This window comes from Crocodylus siamensis, chromosome 15, assembly GCF_052110815.1.
Source record: "Crocodylus siamensis isolate JL-2025a chromosome 15, ASM5211081v1, whole genome shotgun sequence".
Taxonomy (NCBI): Eukaryota; Metazoa; Chordata; order Crocodylia; family Crocodylidae; genus Crocodylus; species Crocodylus siamensis.
In genome coordinates, this window is record NC_143409.1 from 8,151,167 (window position 1) to 8,165,025 (window position 13,859).

Genomic DNA, 13,859 nt, shown 5'->3' on the forward strand with positions numbered 1-13,859 from the left:
AAGAGTGGAACCACCTTACAATGGACTCTCACTGAACAAACAGAAACGTTCGTTGAAAGAAAGCCTTGCTAAAAGAGACTTAGCCAATTTGCTGCATTAGAATAGCGGGGGCGGGGGGAACAGAAGACCCTGTTGTTAAGACTGGTAAAAGCAGAGGCTCGCTGGAAGCATGTGACCCTGTGTTTGTACAGCACTGAGCGCAAGGAGGCCACAACCTCAGCTGCAGACTCCACGCACTGCCCCCATAATAAAAATAATACTACAGAAACACTCTCCCATGCATCCTCCCACTCACATTAACTGTGCCACACGCTTCCCTGGAACCGGGCCTCAAGCGCACGTGGTCCCCAGCTCTTTCACATCTGGTTTTCCTTTGCCACCCTGGGATTGGAAAGGAGGGGCCGTGCTAAGAGGAGCAGGTTGCTGACTGCCCACCCACTTGCAGGGACCGATAAGAGGTCACGTCTTCTCAGTACAGGGGAGGCAGCAGGAGTGCCAGCATGCACAGTGGTCCCAGTGGGGAGTGATGATCAGGCAGGGGCTTCCTGCTCAGAGCTGACCTGAGGAAAGAGAGATGCTGGCTGACAGGACCCAGTAACCACCACAGGTTCCCTGCAGATGTGGGGCGAGGAGGCTGGACGAGGCAGGTGGGTGGAGAGAGCCTAACTGAGAAGGGACTAGAAATAAGGCTGGCCAAAACAGGGCATGCCCCTGGGACGTGGGCACGGGGCAGCCTGGACGGGGGCGTACAGCGCATTCATCCTTGGGAGCCGAGAGGTCCGGGTGCTTCCTGGAAGTGGTGGTGAAAACCTATCAGACTCAACCTGCAGAGGGGAAAAGGGCTACTGAGCCTCGTAACGGGGACTATGCTCAGCCCCTGATACAGGAGGAGAGGGTCCAGGACTGTATGGTCATGCAGACTCCAGGTGGATTGTCTTGCACTCTGGTCCGTCTAGCTTTGACAGAGCCTCACACGTCGTCCACCCCGTCTCTGATGGGACCAGCCAGTCTCATCTTCAGTGGTATGGTAGGGGCCTGGCAGCCCTAAGGAGCTGTGACCCTGAGATACTTGCAGGATGAGGCACGGCTATGGGGAAGGCCACGAGGCAGGACTTCAAGCTACCGTGGATGAGGCACAAACTCCGCTTTGGGAGCCAGGTCGTTCATGCGCCAGAGCCGTGCGGCTGGAAGCACTGCCATAGCCCGAGGCGCGGTTCCTTGCCATCACGGCCCCTCCGCCCAGTTCAGAAGTGGCAATGACTAACGCCAGTGGAAAGATGCTTTCATCCTGCTTTTCTAGAAGAAACTGGCTCTAACATACTGCTCGTAGGAGCTGTAAAACAGAGGGAAAATATAGGCTGGGACATGCAGAAAAGTACTTGGGGCTACGGGGGAGGAAGGGGAAGCCAGCCAGACCCCATCTGTTCAACTTCGGATGCCGGGGGAAAGGAGGGACCCAGCGCTGCCCTCGCGGTGGAAACTTCGGGGCTCTGAACATGGCTATTTATAGGAGCCGCTGCTCTCTGGTGCACGCTGCAAAGGATATGGGCCGATTTCCTCTCCAGGGCTGGCACCAGGCTCTCTGGTTATCCAGTACCAGACACCGGTTCCTCAAGAAGAGGCCAGCTGCTTTGCCCAGCCACTGACTGAACAGATCCAGGAGGCTGATCTCTCCGCTCCCCAGTGACACGAACACGGCTAATCCGCTACAGAAGGTCGCTGATCTCCGGTGAAACGGATGTGCAGTGTTTTAAACAGAGAAATCAGTGGAGTCATTTTTCAGCTCCTAATGGAGCCGGATTTCTTGATGTCCCCCAGCCCCTGCTGTCTGGCAGCCGGGCAGACCCTGTCTCTGCCCCCCACCACGTATGGCCTCTTTCAACGGGAAGCCGGTTGTGTATCTGGAGGGCTCTGTCCCGCCGCAGAGTAGAGAATCACAAGCTATCAGACAACATCTAGAGAGATTCAACAGGTCAAGGCAGCATGATCCTAACTGGACAGCAAACCCACAGTGGAGGCAATGCTGAATCGTGTCTGAGAGTCCTTATTCAAACCAACAGTGCTGGAGATAATCGGTGATGTGACTTCTGGGCAGACTCCAGAATTTAATGAGCTACAATGAACCGACTTTTAGCCCAACAACAGCGCCTCTTCGCTGATAACAGAGCTTGCGTCCAAACAGCTGGACTCCCGGGCAGCCGTGTGTTTAGCACTGGGTAGATGTTAATCTTCAGTGCCTTCTCCCCCACCGAGGTGTTATCTCCATTTTGCAGGTGAGTAAACTGAGGTAGAAAGGTTGGATGGTTTGCCCATGACAAAGCCTCAGAACTGGAAGTTGAACAGCTCCTGGGGTTAAAAAACCTAACTTGTGTATTCTGTCTACTAGACCCACAGATACAGAAATCACTTCGTCCACCACTGACGTGCAGCCCCCCCTGAATTCACAGCCGTGTTGCACAGAGCTGTAGGACAGCAGCAGTAGCTTTTATCACTGAGCAACATTTGTGTGTGTGGTTGTGTCAAATACTGATAATACACACAGTATGAGCAAACACATGGATTCATAAGGCATGCTCCCCCCGCAAGAGTAAAGACAGCCACTTGAGATAGGAAACTTTTGCTAATGGTCTGGTTCGCTTTGTTAAAACTGCTGTCCTCTTTACATAAAGATCAATACAGATGGCAAAGGCGTATCATGGAAGAGCTGTTGTCTTCTACGCGTAAAGATCAAAAGAGACTGAAAAAAGTAAGTATCATCTGCCAAGTCTACTAAATATGAAGTAGAAGGAAAACCCATAACTCTTACAGCAAAAAATGCTCTCTGCCTGATAATCCATCCATTTTATTTTAAATTTTGTTCTGAACCAACTCACACATCATGATTTCCAGATAAAACTGCTCTGCTCTTGCAATTGTACAACTAGCAATAAGCAAGAAAAGACCAGTAAAAGTAAAGTTTTATCAGTAGGAAGGCTGTTGCTTCTTGCATTTAGCTGAGCATGTCATCATATGCAAAGACGGTGGAAAGTGGCACTTACAAAATTGCTTCCCGTTAACTTCTTTTTTCCAGTGCCTTCCCTGCCCCAACTCAAACAATGACTGCACGCTGTGAATGCCAATGCTACGATCAGTGCCAAGGAGACTGAAGGACAACCAGCAGCACACCCAAATGATCTGATGGTTAAAATGTCATCCTGTGACTTGGCAGAAGAGCCACACCACCTCCTTATTTTCCGATTGCCGTCTTACAGATTCTAGGTTTTCAGCTAGTGTTTAAATGATGCCAACAATTGCAGTTCGCTTGCATTTAGCATCGCAGTGACCAAGCAAGCTTCTTTTGTGCCCACAGCCTTAAATCTCATAAATAAATAAATATGTATATTTTTAATATCGCGGATCATACTTCCTTAAGATGCTGTTTGTTTCATAGGCGTGGAGCAAACCAGGGGCATCGCACAGGGGGTGTGCACCGCCTGAGCGTGGCGGTTCACCCCCTACAAAAAGGTGCTGCTGGCCGCTCGCCAGCCTGCTGCCAACACCGCCAGTCGTGTCCGCGATCACCACTGGCCACCACCAATGCTGCCAGCGGTGCCACCCCCGCCAGGGGCATCTGCAGGAGCTCCACGTTACCACCACTCCCGCCACCACCACTGCAGCCATGCCTCCCCAGCCACCAGGGGCACGCGTCGTTCACGGAGCAAGCCTATTTGCTAGGAGCGGCACCATCTTAACATGTGCCCCGCAAACGCTCTACTCTCCCTCCCCGCACCTGGGCACAGGTTCCCCTCGATTTACGTGGGTTCATTATTTGCAAATTTGCTCTTATGCGATAAGCATATTTAGACCAATAATACGTTATATGTGAGATAAATTCGCTCTTATGCAAGCAGCATAGATGCCCCCCGCAAGCAGGTAAGTTCACGGGGGGATTGGAAAGTGTCATGCCCTACTCACGCCAGCCCCAGGTGCAGCGGCACCAGGGCACGGCACAGCCCAGGAGCAGGGGAGAGGGGACAGGCACAGCACGGTGCAGCCCAGCGGCCGCAGGCAGCTGGCGCCAGCCGTTCCCAGGGCTGCTGCAGCCGGGGCTGGGGCGAGGCCGCTCTGATCCCTCTGCTTTGCTGCCCCGTGCAGCCCCAGGAGCCCCCGCCCCTTCCCTAGTCCCAGCCTCACTCCTTCCCTCCCTCCCTCCCTCCCCGCCATGGGAACCCCTCCCTATTTGTTACATTGTCAAGTCATTTGGTTTATGCACATTCGCTTTACGCGCCATTCTCCGGAAACGCGTGTACAGCATAAATCGAGGGAAACCAATCAAGGTTATTAATGAAGAACAACAGTAGTATGTCCCAGTTGTGCCTGGCTTTCCCTCCGACCAGCTCCGAGCGCTTCGTAAACACGAAGGCTGCACTCCTCCATGACGCAGGCATTATCTCCCTCACAGACAGCAACAGTCAGGCACAGGGCGGGTCAGAAACTCGACCCAGGTCATATTGCAAGCCAAGAACTGAAACCAGGAGTCCAGACACTGTCCTAAGAAGCTGGGATCCTGGTCTTCTGTGATAAAAACCTGCAAATTCTCTGATAAAACCCCCCAAATCCATCATTAAAATGAAAGGCAGATCACTTTCCCCCACAGCCCTCTGGCCCTGCCACCAGCTGCCAGGGACCCAGGTCCACAGTCCCCAGCAAAGCCGGCTCCCCACCACTGGGCGCAGTCCCAGAGGGCAGGGGGGCACTACCCCCCGGATCTGTGCGCAGAGCGGGAGCGGGCGCAGGCTGCCCTTCCCCATGGCCTCCGCAGCGCAGCGGGTGCAGCCTGGCACTGCAGGGAAGAGCAGGGCTGTGTGGGGGGGGGGGCTGCTTGCCGCTGCAAGCTCCGCGCTGCCCTGGCGACACCTCCCCTGCCCGCACAGCAGCAATGAGGGGCGCGACCCCGTGCCGCTGCCCGTGCTGCACGCGCAGGGGACGTGTCGCCAGGGCAGCGCAGAGCTCACGGCGGCAAGGAGATCCTCACGCATCCCCACTGTACCCTGCAGTGCTGGGTCACGCCTGCCGGGCTGCAGAGACCCTGGGGCGAAGCAGCAGGGCGGGAGCCGGAGCCTGCAGTGGGCAGCCTGCACCCACGCCCAACCTGCACACGTATCTGGGGGGTCCGAGTCCCTCTTGCCCCTGTGGGAGTGCGCGAAGCAGCAGGGAGCCAGCCCCAACCCCCGCCCCCGGAAAAGCCACCCATGGCCCTGTCCTGCTCCCTGCCAGGGCCCTGCAGCCACGCATTGCAGCTCTGGGCCCTAAGCCCCATGCACCCCCTGCCCTGCTCAACTCCCCTGCTCCCTACATGGGCCTCAATCCCCTCCCTCAACTCACCTACCAGTCTTACCCCTCCAGTCTGCCTGCCTGCATGCTCAGTCCGCCTGCCAGGCATGTGCCTATACCTATACGTGCACGTGGCACCCGCTGCCCAACCGCCCTCCTCCCGCTGGCACTCTGGCCTGCAGGGAGCTCTCTGCAAAACTGCAAAATCCACGGGCTTCCCAGTTCAAATGAGAAATCCACGTTTTCCTCCAGTAAAGGGGAAAATCCGTGTTCTCTGTTTTTCCGTGGGAAACAGAAAATCCAGATCCCTGCTAATAAGAATTACTGAACGCAGGTTAGACCTGGAGAGTTTAAGAGCAATGGTCTGTCTTTCCAAAGCTGGAACAACACTGCATGCACCCTCAATACCTGAAAGCAATTTGAATGTCTGACTTGCGAAGAGCAACTTAACACATCTCCTGGTGGGACTACCCAGTGCAACTCCAGCCCTTACCTGTAAGTCGCAAGTTCAAGGCTGAGGCCTGCTTTCACCTCCAGTAGTTCTTGATATTCCTTCAGGTACTCGGCAATCGACATCGTCAGGAGCTCCTTTTCTTCTTCGAGGGCACTGATTACACTCTAAATAGAAACACTGCCATTTAGTTTTGAAGAATTTGACTTTAAACTTCTATATTTAGGTTCATAACAGCTTTCTAATTTTAGTAAAAAATGCTAGGAGGATAAAACGTACTGTCAGTTCGGTTGCACAGGAAACCACGAGAAAAAGTCAACATAAAAGAAGCCGACTCTGGGACTCCCCTATCGAAACGCTAGTGCTCTAGCATCGCAACAGATGCTCGCTCTCAGATTCGATGCATCTCCTTGACAAGGTGCTTTAAGTATTTAAACAAAACCCATCCAGTTGCCCCCACATGAAGTTACCATTTGCGCAGGGCAAACACACTGCACGCTTCTGTAAATTTGCTATGTGGCGCTTCAACGGTGAGGCTGAGAACTGGGATACACATACATTAAATACATTGGGAGACGCCCAGGTGCCCTGGTGCTGGCCTCAGTGCAAGACCCCAGACAGAATTCACCTTGGCTACAACCCTTCATTAGCTTGCATGGGGCTAGATCAGAAACCTGAGACTCCAGTGTCTGGGAACGGGCCCCCCCGGGGGCTTCAGGCCATGTCCAGTTCTGTCCTCTAAGCATCCATTGAGGAATACACTCGCTGACAGTGTTGCGAGGTTAATTGAGCAGCATTCCCGCTGGGGACCAAGAGACTCAAGTCATTTGTTTTGCTGTCTGGCTGCAGATTAAAACCTACCCAACTTCTTCCAGCCTAAAGGATGGGTGTCCAGCTGCGGAGAGGTGGGGGACTGAAGAGCAGAAATCCCCATTCTTGATAACAGCCCGAGTTTGAAGGGACACGCGACTACCACACAGCAGTTAGGGGCCAAACGGCTGCATCCCACGGGAGCACGGGGAGGGCGAGACCCGCATTTGCCCAGGCTAACGAGGGCTTTCACCTCCGTGCCAAGAACGTCGGAGCTCTCGAAAGCGGACGTCTTTAAAACATCGTGCAGGCGGTCACAACACCAGCTTTACCTCTCACCTCAACGGCCGGTCCAGTGACGGAGCATCCGCCGCACAACACGGGGACTTAGGTCTCGTTCCGACTCTAACGGGAAAAGCGCCCCAGACAGCTGCCCACCCAAGCATTAACCCAGCCGGATCCCCCGTAGCTTTGGAGATCTGACGGTCGCGCGCCAGGGTGCCCGCAGAGCTGGCAGGGCGTCAAGGGTGGAATAGGCTTGCGCAGAGAGAGCGAACGGCTCCACAGGGCAGGAGCCTGAGCCTTCACAGCAAATCTGTGCAAGGGCAGGAAGATGGAAAACCCCAGTGTGAAGAGAAACGCTCCAGACCCCGCTTTTACCAGGGACCGGCTGCCCAGGAAGAGGGTGCCGGCCACTGCTAGATCCAGAAGACTGATCGGGGTGGAAGGGGGCACAGACCAAAACCCAAGGGCACACGTGCACATGAGCAGTCAATGCAGCCGCGCTCTTCTTGAGCTGTGCTCCTTCTGCGGAGACAAAGCAAGGCTTTGTTGGGAAAGACACGCATCCTGTTGCTGCATTTGTACGCAGGTCTCAGCTCCCAGAGGGAAGAACAAGGCATAAATCTAGTCGGGCTTGCGAAGGAGTTGCTGATGTCCAGGGGAAGACGTGGCCTCGTACTCCTGTCTGAGAGAAGAGGCCCAAAGTGAAGAAAACAGGCCCTAAAACTTTTGAAGGGCCACGTCTCTACAGCCCCGTAGAGAAGGGCAGAGGAACAGACAGCCCTGAGCTGTGACAAGCCAAATGCCCACGGCAGTGCTTCTCAACCAGGGTGCCCTGAAACCCGCCCAAGGGTGCCCCAGAGTTTAGCCCGATGTTTGCAAGCAAGAGGCACAAGATAAATCCAGCGCTGTCACATAGACCACAGCTATGGATTCCTTTCTGACTTCTCTGCAACAGGAGAAACTGCTCCATTTCCCCCCAGAATTCAAAAAAGAGTGAAAATGAATAGCTGGCATTTCCCAAAGGGTTCCTCAAGTTTCTCTAAGGGTGCCTTAAGTCTCAAAAAGGCTGAGAAGCACTAATCTAATGACGTGCTGGTGATTAGCAGCTTGAGGAGTTTACGCCACTGCAACCCGCAAGCGGCCGGTCCGGTCCGACGACCCGAAAGCACGGCCCCCAGACGGCAGAGCACGCGAGAGCGGGACTGTTTCCACAGTAGACGCCAAAAATAATCCTTGAACGGCCTTGCGCAGATCTTTTTTTTGTCCTTTGTGCATGCTAACATGATTCACACCACCCTCCGAGGTTTCTCTTGGTATCGGTGATAAAGCAGCATTTTTGTCTCGGGAAAGTAAGCAGAAGGAGTAACTTGGAGAGATTTCGCTCTCGTTCATGAACAAATCAGGTAGAGGAGGATGTTTCAATGAAATCCACTCTAGGGTGACTAATCTCCTCGTGCCTCGAGGTGGTCCCTTCCTTACCCCTTTAGGCGAGGGGGGAAACATTGGGAGAAGGGCAGGAGACGGCTACGCTCGTGCTGCCCAACCTGGATTATTCCGGGACTAAAGAAGAATCTGAATCTTCCGCGCTCGCTGCCTGGTCGCGTTCCCGAGGTCCGCAGGCAGCTTAGCAAGAGAGAAAGGAAAAGCTGACACCCAGCCCTTGGCTGGCTGGAAATCGGGGCAATAATTCAGTGCAACCAACTTACTGGGGAATTAACATTTAATACGTGCGGCTGTCTGTGCCCATGGAGATGACAGGACTAGTGAATAGATAGGGGAAAAGCCTATCCTAAAGCCACTGAAAGGGGTGGCAACTCTCCAGATGGTTTCAACAGAGCAGGATGGGAACCACCATCAACATTAGTTGCATTAATCAGCACTTACAGCCTCTTGCGTTCTCAGCTGGATGCTGCCAATCCCGTGGTATTTTAAGCTGACTCATTCTCCTAAATTCCTGCAAACCCCTCCCCCTCCTACTAAGCCTCATAAAATGGAAATGTAGAGATGACACTGGCACAAAAACTAGCCTGCTGGTACAAAGTCGAGCTAGAGAACAGAGAGTGGCCTCTTTCATGAGCCACGATTCATAGCTGCAGGAGGGAAAGTTTCTGGGTTTGAGCTATAAGTGATAAAGTGAAAAGGATAAAAAATAAATAAATACAGGTATTGCTTTAATAAAACAATCTGAAACACTTCCATTATAAACTGCTCGCATCAAAGGTTTGTAACATGGCTGGAATAATCATGCACCTCTTTGGGAATTAAGTGATTTTAGTCTGATGAGGAATGCAGATTTATATCATTGCTATTCCTATTAAAAACAAAACCTCAGGATACAAACATACCATTATTCTCGACATTCATCTGGTTTTAGTCACAGGATTCATTAAAGTGAAGAAGAACGAGCAGATGAAATCTCTATCAAATGTTTTTGGAGTGTTTAAATGCATGTTTTAAAATGACTTAACCCTTCAGAGGCCTGAAAATGCAAATTCAGAGAACTTTTCCATTTTTTATTAATTTTTTTTTTTTTTTTTAAACTGATCTGCCTCGGTTCACAGTAATTTGTGCACTACACCAGTCGCAAACTAGCTAGCAATTAAAAACCCAACATCAAAACAGGTCCCTGGCATTGTTCCACCATGCAGGGACTCTGTAATCTCGCATGGCAAGGCTTGCTGTTATACATGGCGATTGCCGATGTGCTACGTACGGACAAACAGGGGCTATAATAAAAGGGCTGACAAAGAAGAATTGGTGTCCCCAGGACATGTTTTCTGATCGCCACAGCAAATCGATGGCTCACGTGATCTAACTGGATTTTCCACTGTGAGCATTGATTAACTTTCAGGTTTTGATCTCCCAGCATAGGCTGGCTTAATCACAGGGTGCTCAAAACTGGCTGCTGCATGGGAAAACTCATCCCCAGAAGTGCTACGGCAGCCCACTGCTAGAACATGAAAGTATTTCAACATCCCCAAGGAACAGAGACCAGCCAGCTCCTTTTTCAAGGTCTTAAAGAATACGCACCCCCCGCAGCCAACCCTAAAGCAATCAGCCCCTGCGTCTAGAAAGATGAGAGCTTGCTTGCCCAGGCTGGGGACAGGCGGTTCAAGCCCATGACTGGAGACCCATGCAAGCGGTGAGACATCCCGGGCTCTGCTTCCAGGTGAATCGGTGCAAGAGACAGGGAAGAGCTCTTGGCCCTTGGGTCAGCTCAGCAGCTCCGTGCCCCACTGCTCCTACCCCCAAAACCTGCCCCATGCCCCACAGCGCCTCAGGCAAGTTGACACAGGGACTCCAGCAAATTGCCTGGCTTGGCTCAGGGCTTGCTCCGAGCTCCTGCGTGCTGCTGGACAAGCCGGCAGCAAAACACTCGTGGCCACAAAGATGCGCGAGCGGCTGGTCCCCTTCTGCCCCACCACTGCAGCCCCAACACTGCACCAGGGGTCGAATCCCTGAGCTTCTGCCCTCCCAGCTGAAGTCACCCCCCGCCCCTTCAGTACAGCATCTTGCGCACAGGCCCTGCTGGGGCGGGAGCGTGGCAAGGCCCCCGCGAGAGGGGAGCTGGGGCGGGAAAGGGGAACAGAAGAACTGCTCTCGACTGGGTCAGACCAGGTCCATCTCGCCCCGTCTCCTGTCACCCGGGGCAGGGAGACAAGGCTGAGCAGGAGCCCGCAGGGATTTTCCCATTCCTCTCTCACTTGTGGCCTCCAGCATCTCTGAAGTTTGGATGCAGGCTCTGTCCCTAAACAGGGGATGGAGGGTGGGGGGTGGAAACTGATGGGAAGGGGCTGGGGCAGGAAAGGTGGGGGTAAAGACAGAGCCGAGCCCTGGGCCAGAGTTGCTGGGGGGAAGGGGGGAAAGCCTAGGAGAGGGTGGGAGGAGTGGGGGCAGCCCAAGCAGGAGTCAGGGTTGGGAGCAAAGAACAAGAGTCTGGAGAGGAGGGCGGGGCGGGGGGTGCAGCGTGCCCTGGGTGTGACTTGGGGGGGGGGGCTGCAGCATGCCCTGGGTGTGACTGGGGGGGGCTGCAGCATGCCCTGGGTGTGACTGGGGGGGGCTGCAGCATACACCAGGTGCGACTCCGGGGGGAGCCCAGCATGCCCTGGGTGTGACTTGGGGGGGTGCAGCGTGTCCTGGGTGTGACGTGGGGGGGGGGCGCAGCGTGCACCGGGTGTGACCCGGGCGGGGGGGGTGCAACATGCACTGGGTGCGACTCCGGGGGGGGGAATGCAGCGTGTCCTGGGTGTGACGCAGGGGGGCGCAGCGTGCCCCGGGTGTGACGCGCGGGGGGGGGCAGTATGTCCGGGGTGTGACGCGGGGGGGGGGGGAATGCAGCGTGCACCCGGTGTGACGCGGGGGGGGGGTGCAGCGTGCCCCGGGTGTGACGCGGGGGGGGGGGGTGCAGCGTGCCCCGGGTGTGACGCGGGGGGGGGGGTGTAGCGTGCACCCGGTGTGACGTGGGGGGGGGCGCAGCGTGCCCAGGGTGTGACGCGGGGGGGGGGGTGCAGCGTGCCCCGGGTGTGACGCGGGGGGGAGGGTGTAGCGTGCACCCGGTGTGACGTGGGGGGGGGCGCAGCGTGCCCCGGGTGTGACGCGGGGGGGGGGGTGCAGCGTGCCCCGGGTGTGACGTGGGGGGGGGGGGTGCAGCATGTCCAGGGTGTGACGCGGGGGGGGGGGGGTGCAGCGTGCCCCGGGTGTGACGCGGGGGGGGGGTGCAGCGTGCCCCGGGTGTGACGCGGGGGGGGGGGGGTGCAGCGTGCCCCGGGTGTGACGCGGGGGGGGGTGCAGCATGTCCGGGGTGTGACGCGGGGGGGAGGGTGTAGCGTGCACCCGGTGTGACGCGGGGGGGGGCGCAGCGTGCACGGGGGGCCTCGACCGGAGCCGGGCCCGGGGGGGGGGGGCGGGTCGGACGCACCTGGCCGTGCGCGTGGCGCTGCTGCAGGCGGCGCAGGTCCCGCTCGAGGGCGGCGCGCAGGTCCCGCTGCTCGCGGGCGCGGCGCTGCAGCTCGTCGCGCTGGCGGCGGGCGCTGAGGGCGTCGGCGCGGGCGCGGCGCGTCTCCTCGTGCGCCTCGGCCTCGCAGCCCCGGCGCAGGCGGCGGCAGCGCGCCGCGCCCAGCGCCTGCTCCAGCGCCCGCAGGCTGAGCCGGGCCAGCGGCAGCGGCCGCGGCGCCTCCCGCAGCGCCTCCCGCAGCGCGCGCAGCCCGGGCTCGCGCCGCCGCCGCTCGTCGCGCAGCCGGTCGCGCTCGCCGCGCAGGCGCTCCAGCAGCGCCCGCAGCGCGCCCAGCTCGGCCCGCCGCGCCTCCAGCTCGGCCCGCTGCGCCTCCAGCTCGGGCGCCGGGCCCGGCGCCAGCCCCTCGGCCCGCCGCCGCAGCGCGCCCAGCTCCCGCCGCAGCCCGTCGCGCTGCCGCTCGGCCGCCGCCTGCTCCCGCCGCAGCGCCTCGGCCCGCGCCCGCAGCGCGCCCAGCTCCCGCCGCCGCTCCGCCGCCGCCGCCGCCTCGGCCGCCGCCAGCTCCCGCGCCAGCGCCGCGTGCTGCAGCTCCAGCTCCCGCGCGCGCTGCACGTACAGCCGCAGCCCCGCGTTCAGCTCCCGCAGCTCGGCCCGCGCCGCCGCCTCCCCCGCGCCCAGCATCCTGCCCCGACCGCCGCGCCGCAGCACTGCCCCGCCGCGCCGCGCCGCCGCCCCTGGCCCCTCGCCCCGCCGCCAATCGCCGGCGGCGCCGCCCCCGCCCCCGCCGACGCGCTCCTGAGACCGGGGGCGGGACGCGCGCCGCTGCGGGGAAGTGCGCGGCCCCAGCAACCTTGCACACGCGCGAGCCCGAAGGAGGAGGTAGGTGTGTATCTGCGTGTGCCCAAACCCTTGTAGGTATGTATACGCATATGCACATGGGCGGCTATGCGTCTGTGTGCACACGCAGACGCCCAGTGCAAACGCTCTTCCCTGTATGTGTACGCAGAAGTCCGAAACAAACTCTATTTTGTATCAGTGTAATAGGCGGTTTGGGCTTATACCTGGGCTTTTCTAGCAACCTCCGTTTTGAGTGTGCGGGATGTAGAAATCAGCGGCCGGGGGCACCCCGAGGAGCGGTTCTCATCCCCGGTGGTCCTGCCCCTCTGAAGTCACCACAGACCACCGAGGCGTCCCTGCTCCAAGAAGGCCTCAGCCATGCAGCCCTTGTTTCAGCGGGGCTGATTTCCCCTTGCATGGTGTTTCTGCACCATATATGGGCTAGATCCCGCGCCCAGTGAAGTCGAGAGCCCTGTCATGGACGGCAGAGGGCACTGGAGCCGGCTGTAAAATAAATGCATCCAATCCGGCGTTCTTCATTATTTATCAGCCCCACTTGAAAGGGCATTTCTTAGCTTTTTCTATGACTCAAGTTTATTTTTCCTGAGCGGCTGTGCCTGTGCGCTTGCACCCGTACACTACAACGGGGCCCATCTGTTCTTGCTTTGCAAACTTCGGCCCTTGCAAGCCATGCCTGGCATCAGTAAAAAAAACCCTACAGAAAATGACGGACTCCTTGTGCTACCTGACAACCGGCAGGGACTGGGACCGCCGGGACTTGGGAGCAAGACGGATGCCTCGCACTGCCGACGAGCCGAGGCAGCAACATGCGTCTCCACCCGTTCCTCCCTTAGCGAGGCCAAATCATGGCTTCTGACTTAGTCCGGCCTCAGAGTTTTGCCTGGATTGTATGAGATAAGAATAAGGGCCTCCGGGATTTGACCCTGACCAAAAAGATATGTTGCTTAAGGGTAGCTACTTTTTCCTCACCTTTTGGCTAAAAGCAAGTCGTTTGCTGTTTTTTGGTTGGGGAATATCCTTTTGGTCACAAAGGGATGGATTTTGGTGGTCTGGGAAAATATTAGAGGTGGGGAAAAAATCACAAGACTTTAAACACGTATGCAGAATACAGCAGAGGACAGTTCTGTACGGAGCAGCTGAAAGCTTTCTGGCTTTTATTTTAATTGCTACGTACATTGCAATGCCAGCAGT

General features: G+C 57.0%; 1 protein-coding gene across 1 annotated transcript in view; it reads right to left on the reverse strand.

Moving 5' to 3' along the window:
* Positions 1-12,537, reverse strand: part of SYNM (synemin) — a 26,872-nt gene extending 14,335 nt beyond the window's left edge. The window contains exons 1-2 of the mRNA XM_090029652.1: positions 11,778-12,537; positions 5,807-5,931 (exon numbers count right to left, since the gene is read on the reverse strand). Of these exons, the coding sequence (XP_089885778.1) occupies positions 5,807-5,931; positions 11,778-12,491 (839 nt within the window). The 5' untranslated portion in view covers positions 12,492-12,537. The remainder of the gene's footprint in view (positions 1-5,806; positions 5,932-11,777) is intronic.
* Positions 12,538-13,859: the final 1,322 nt, after the last annotated feature.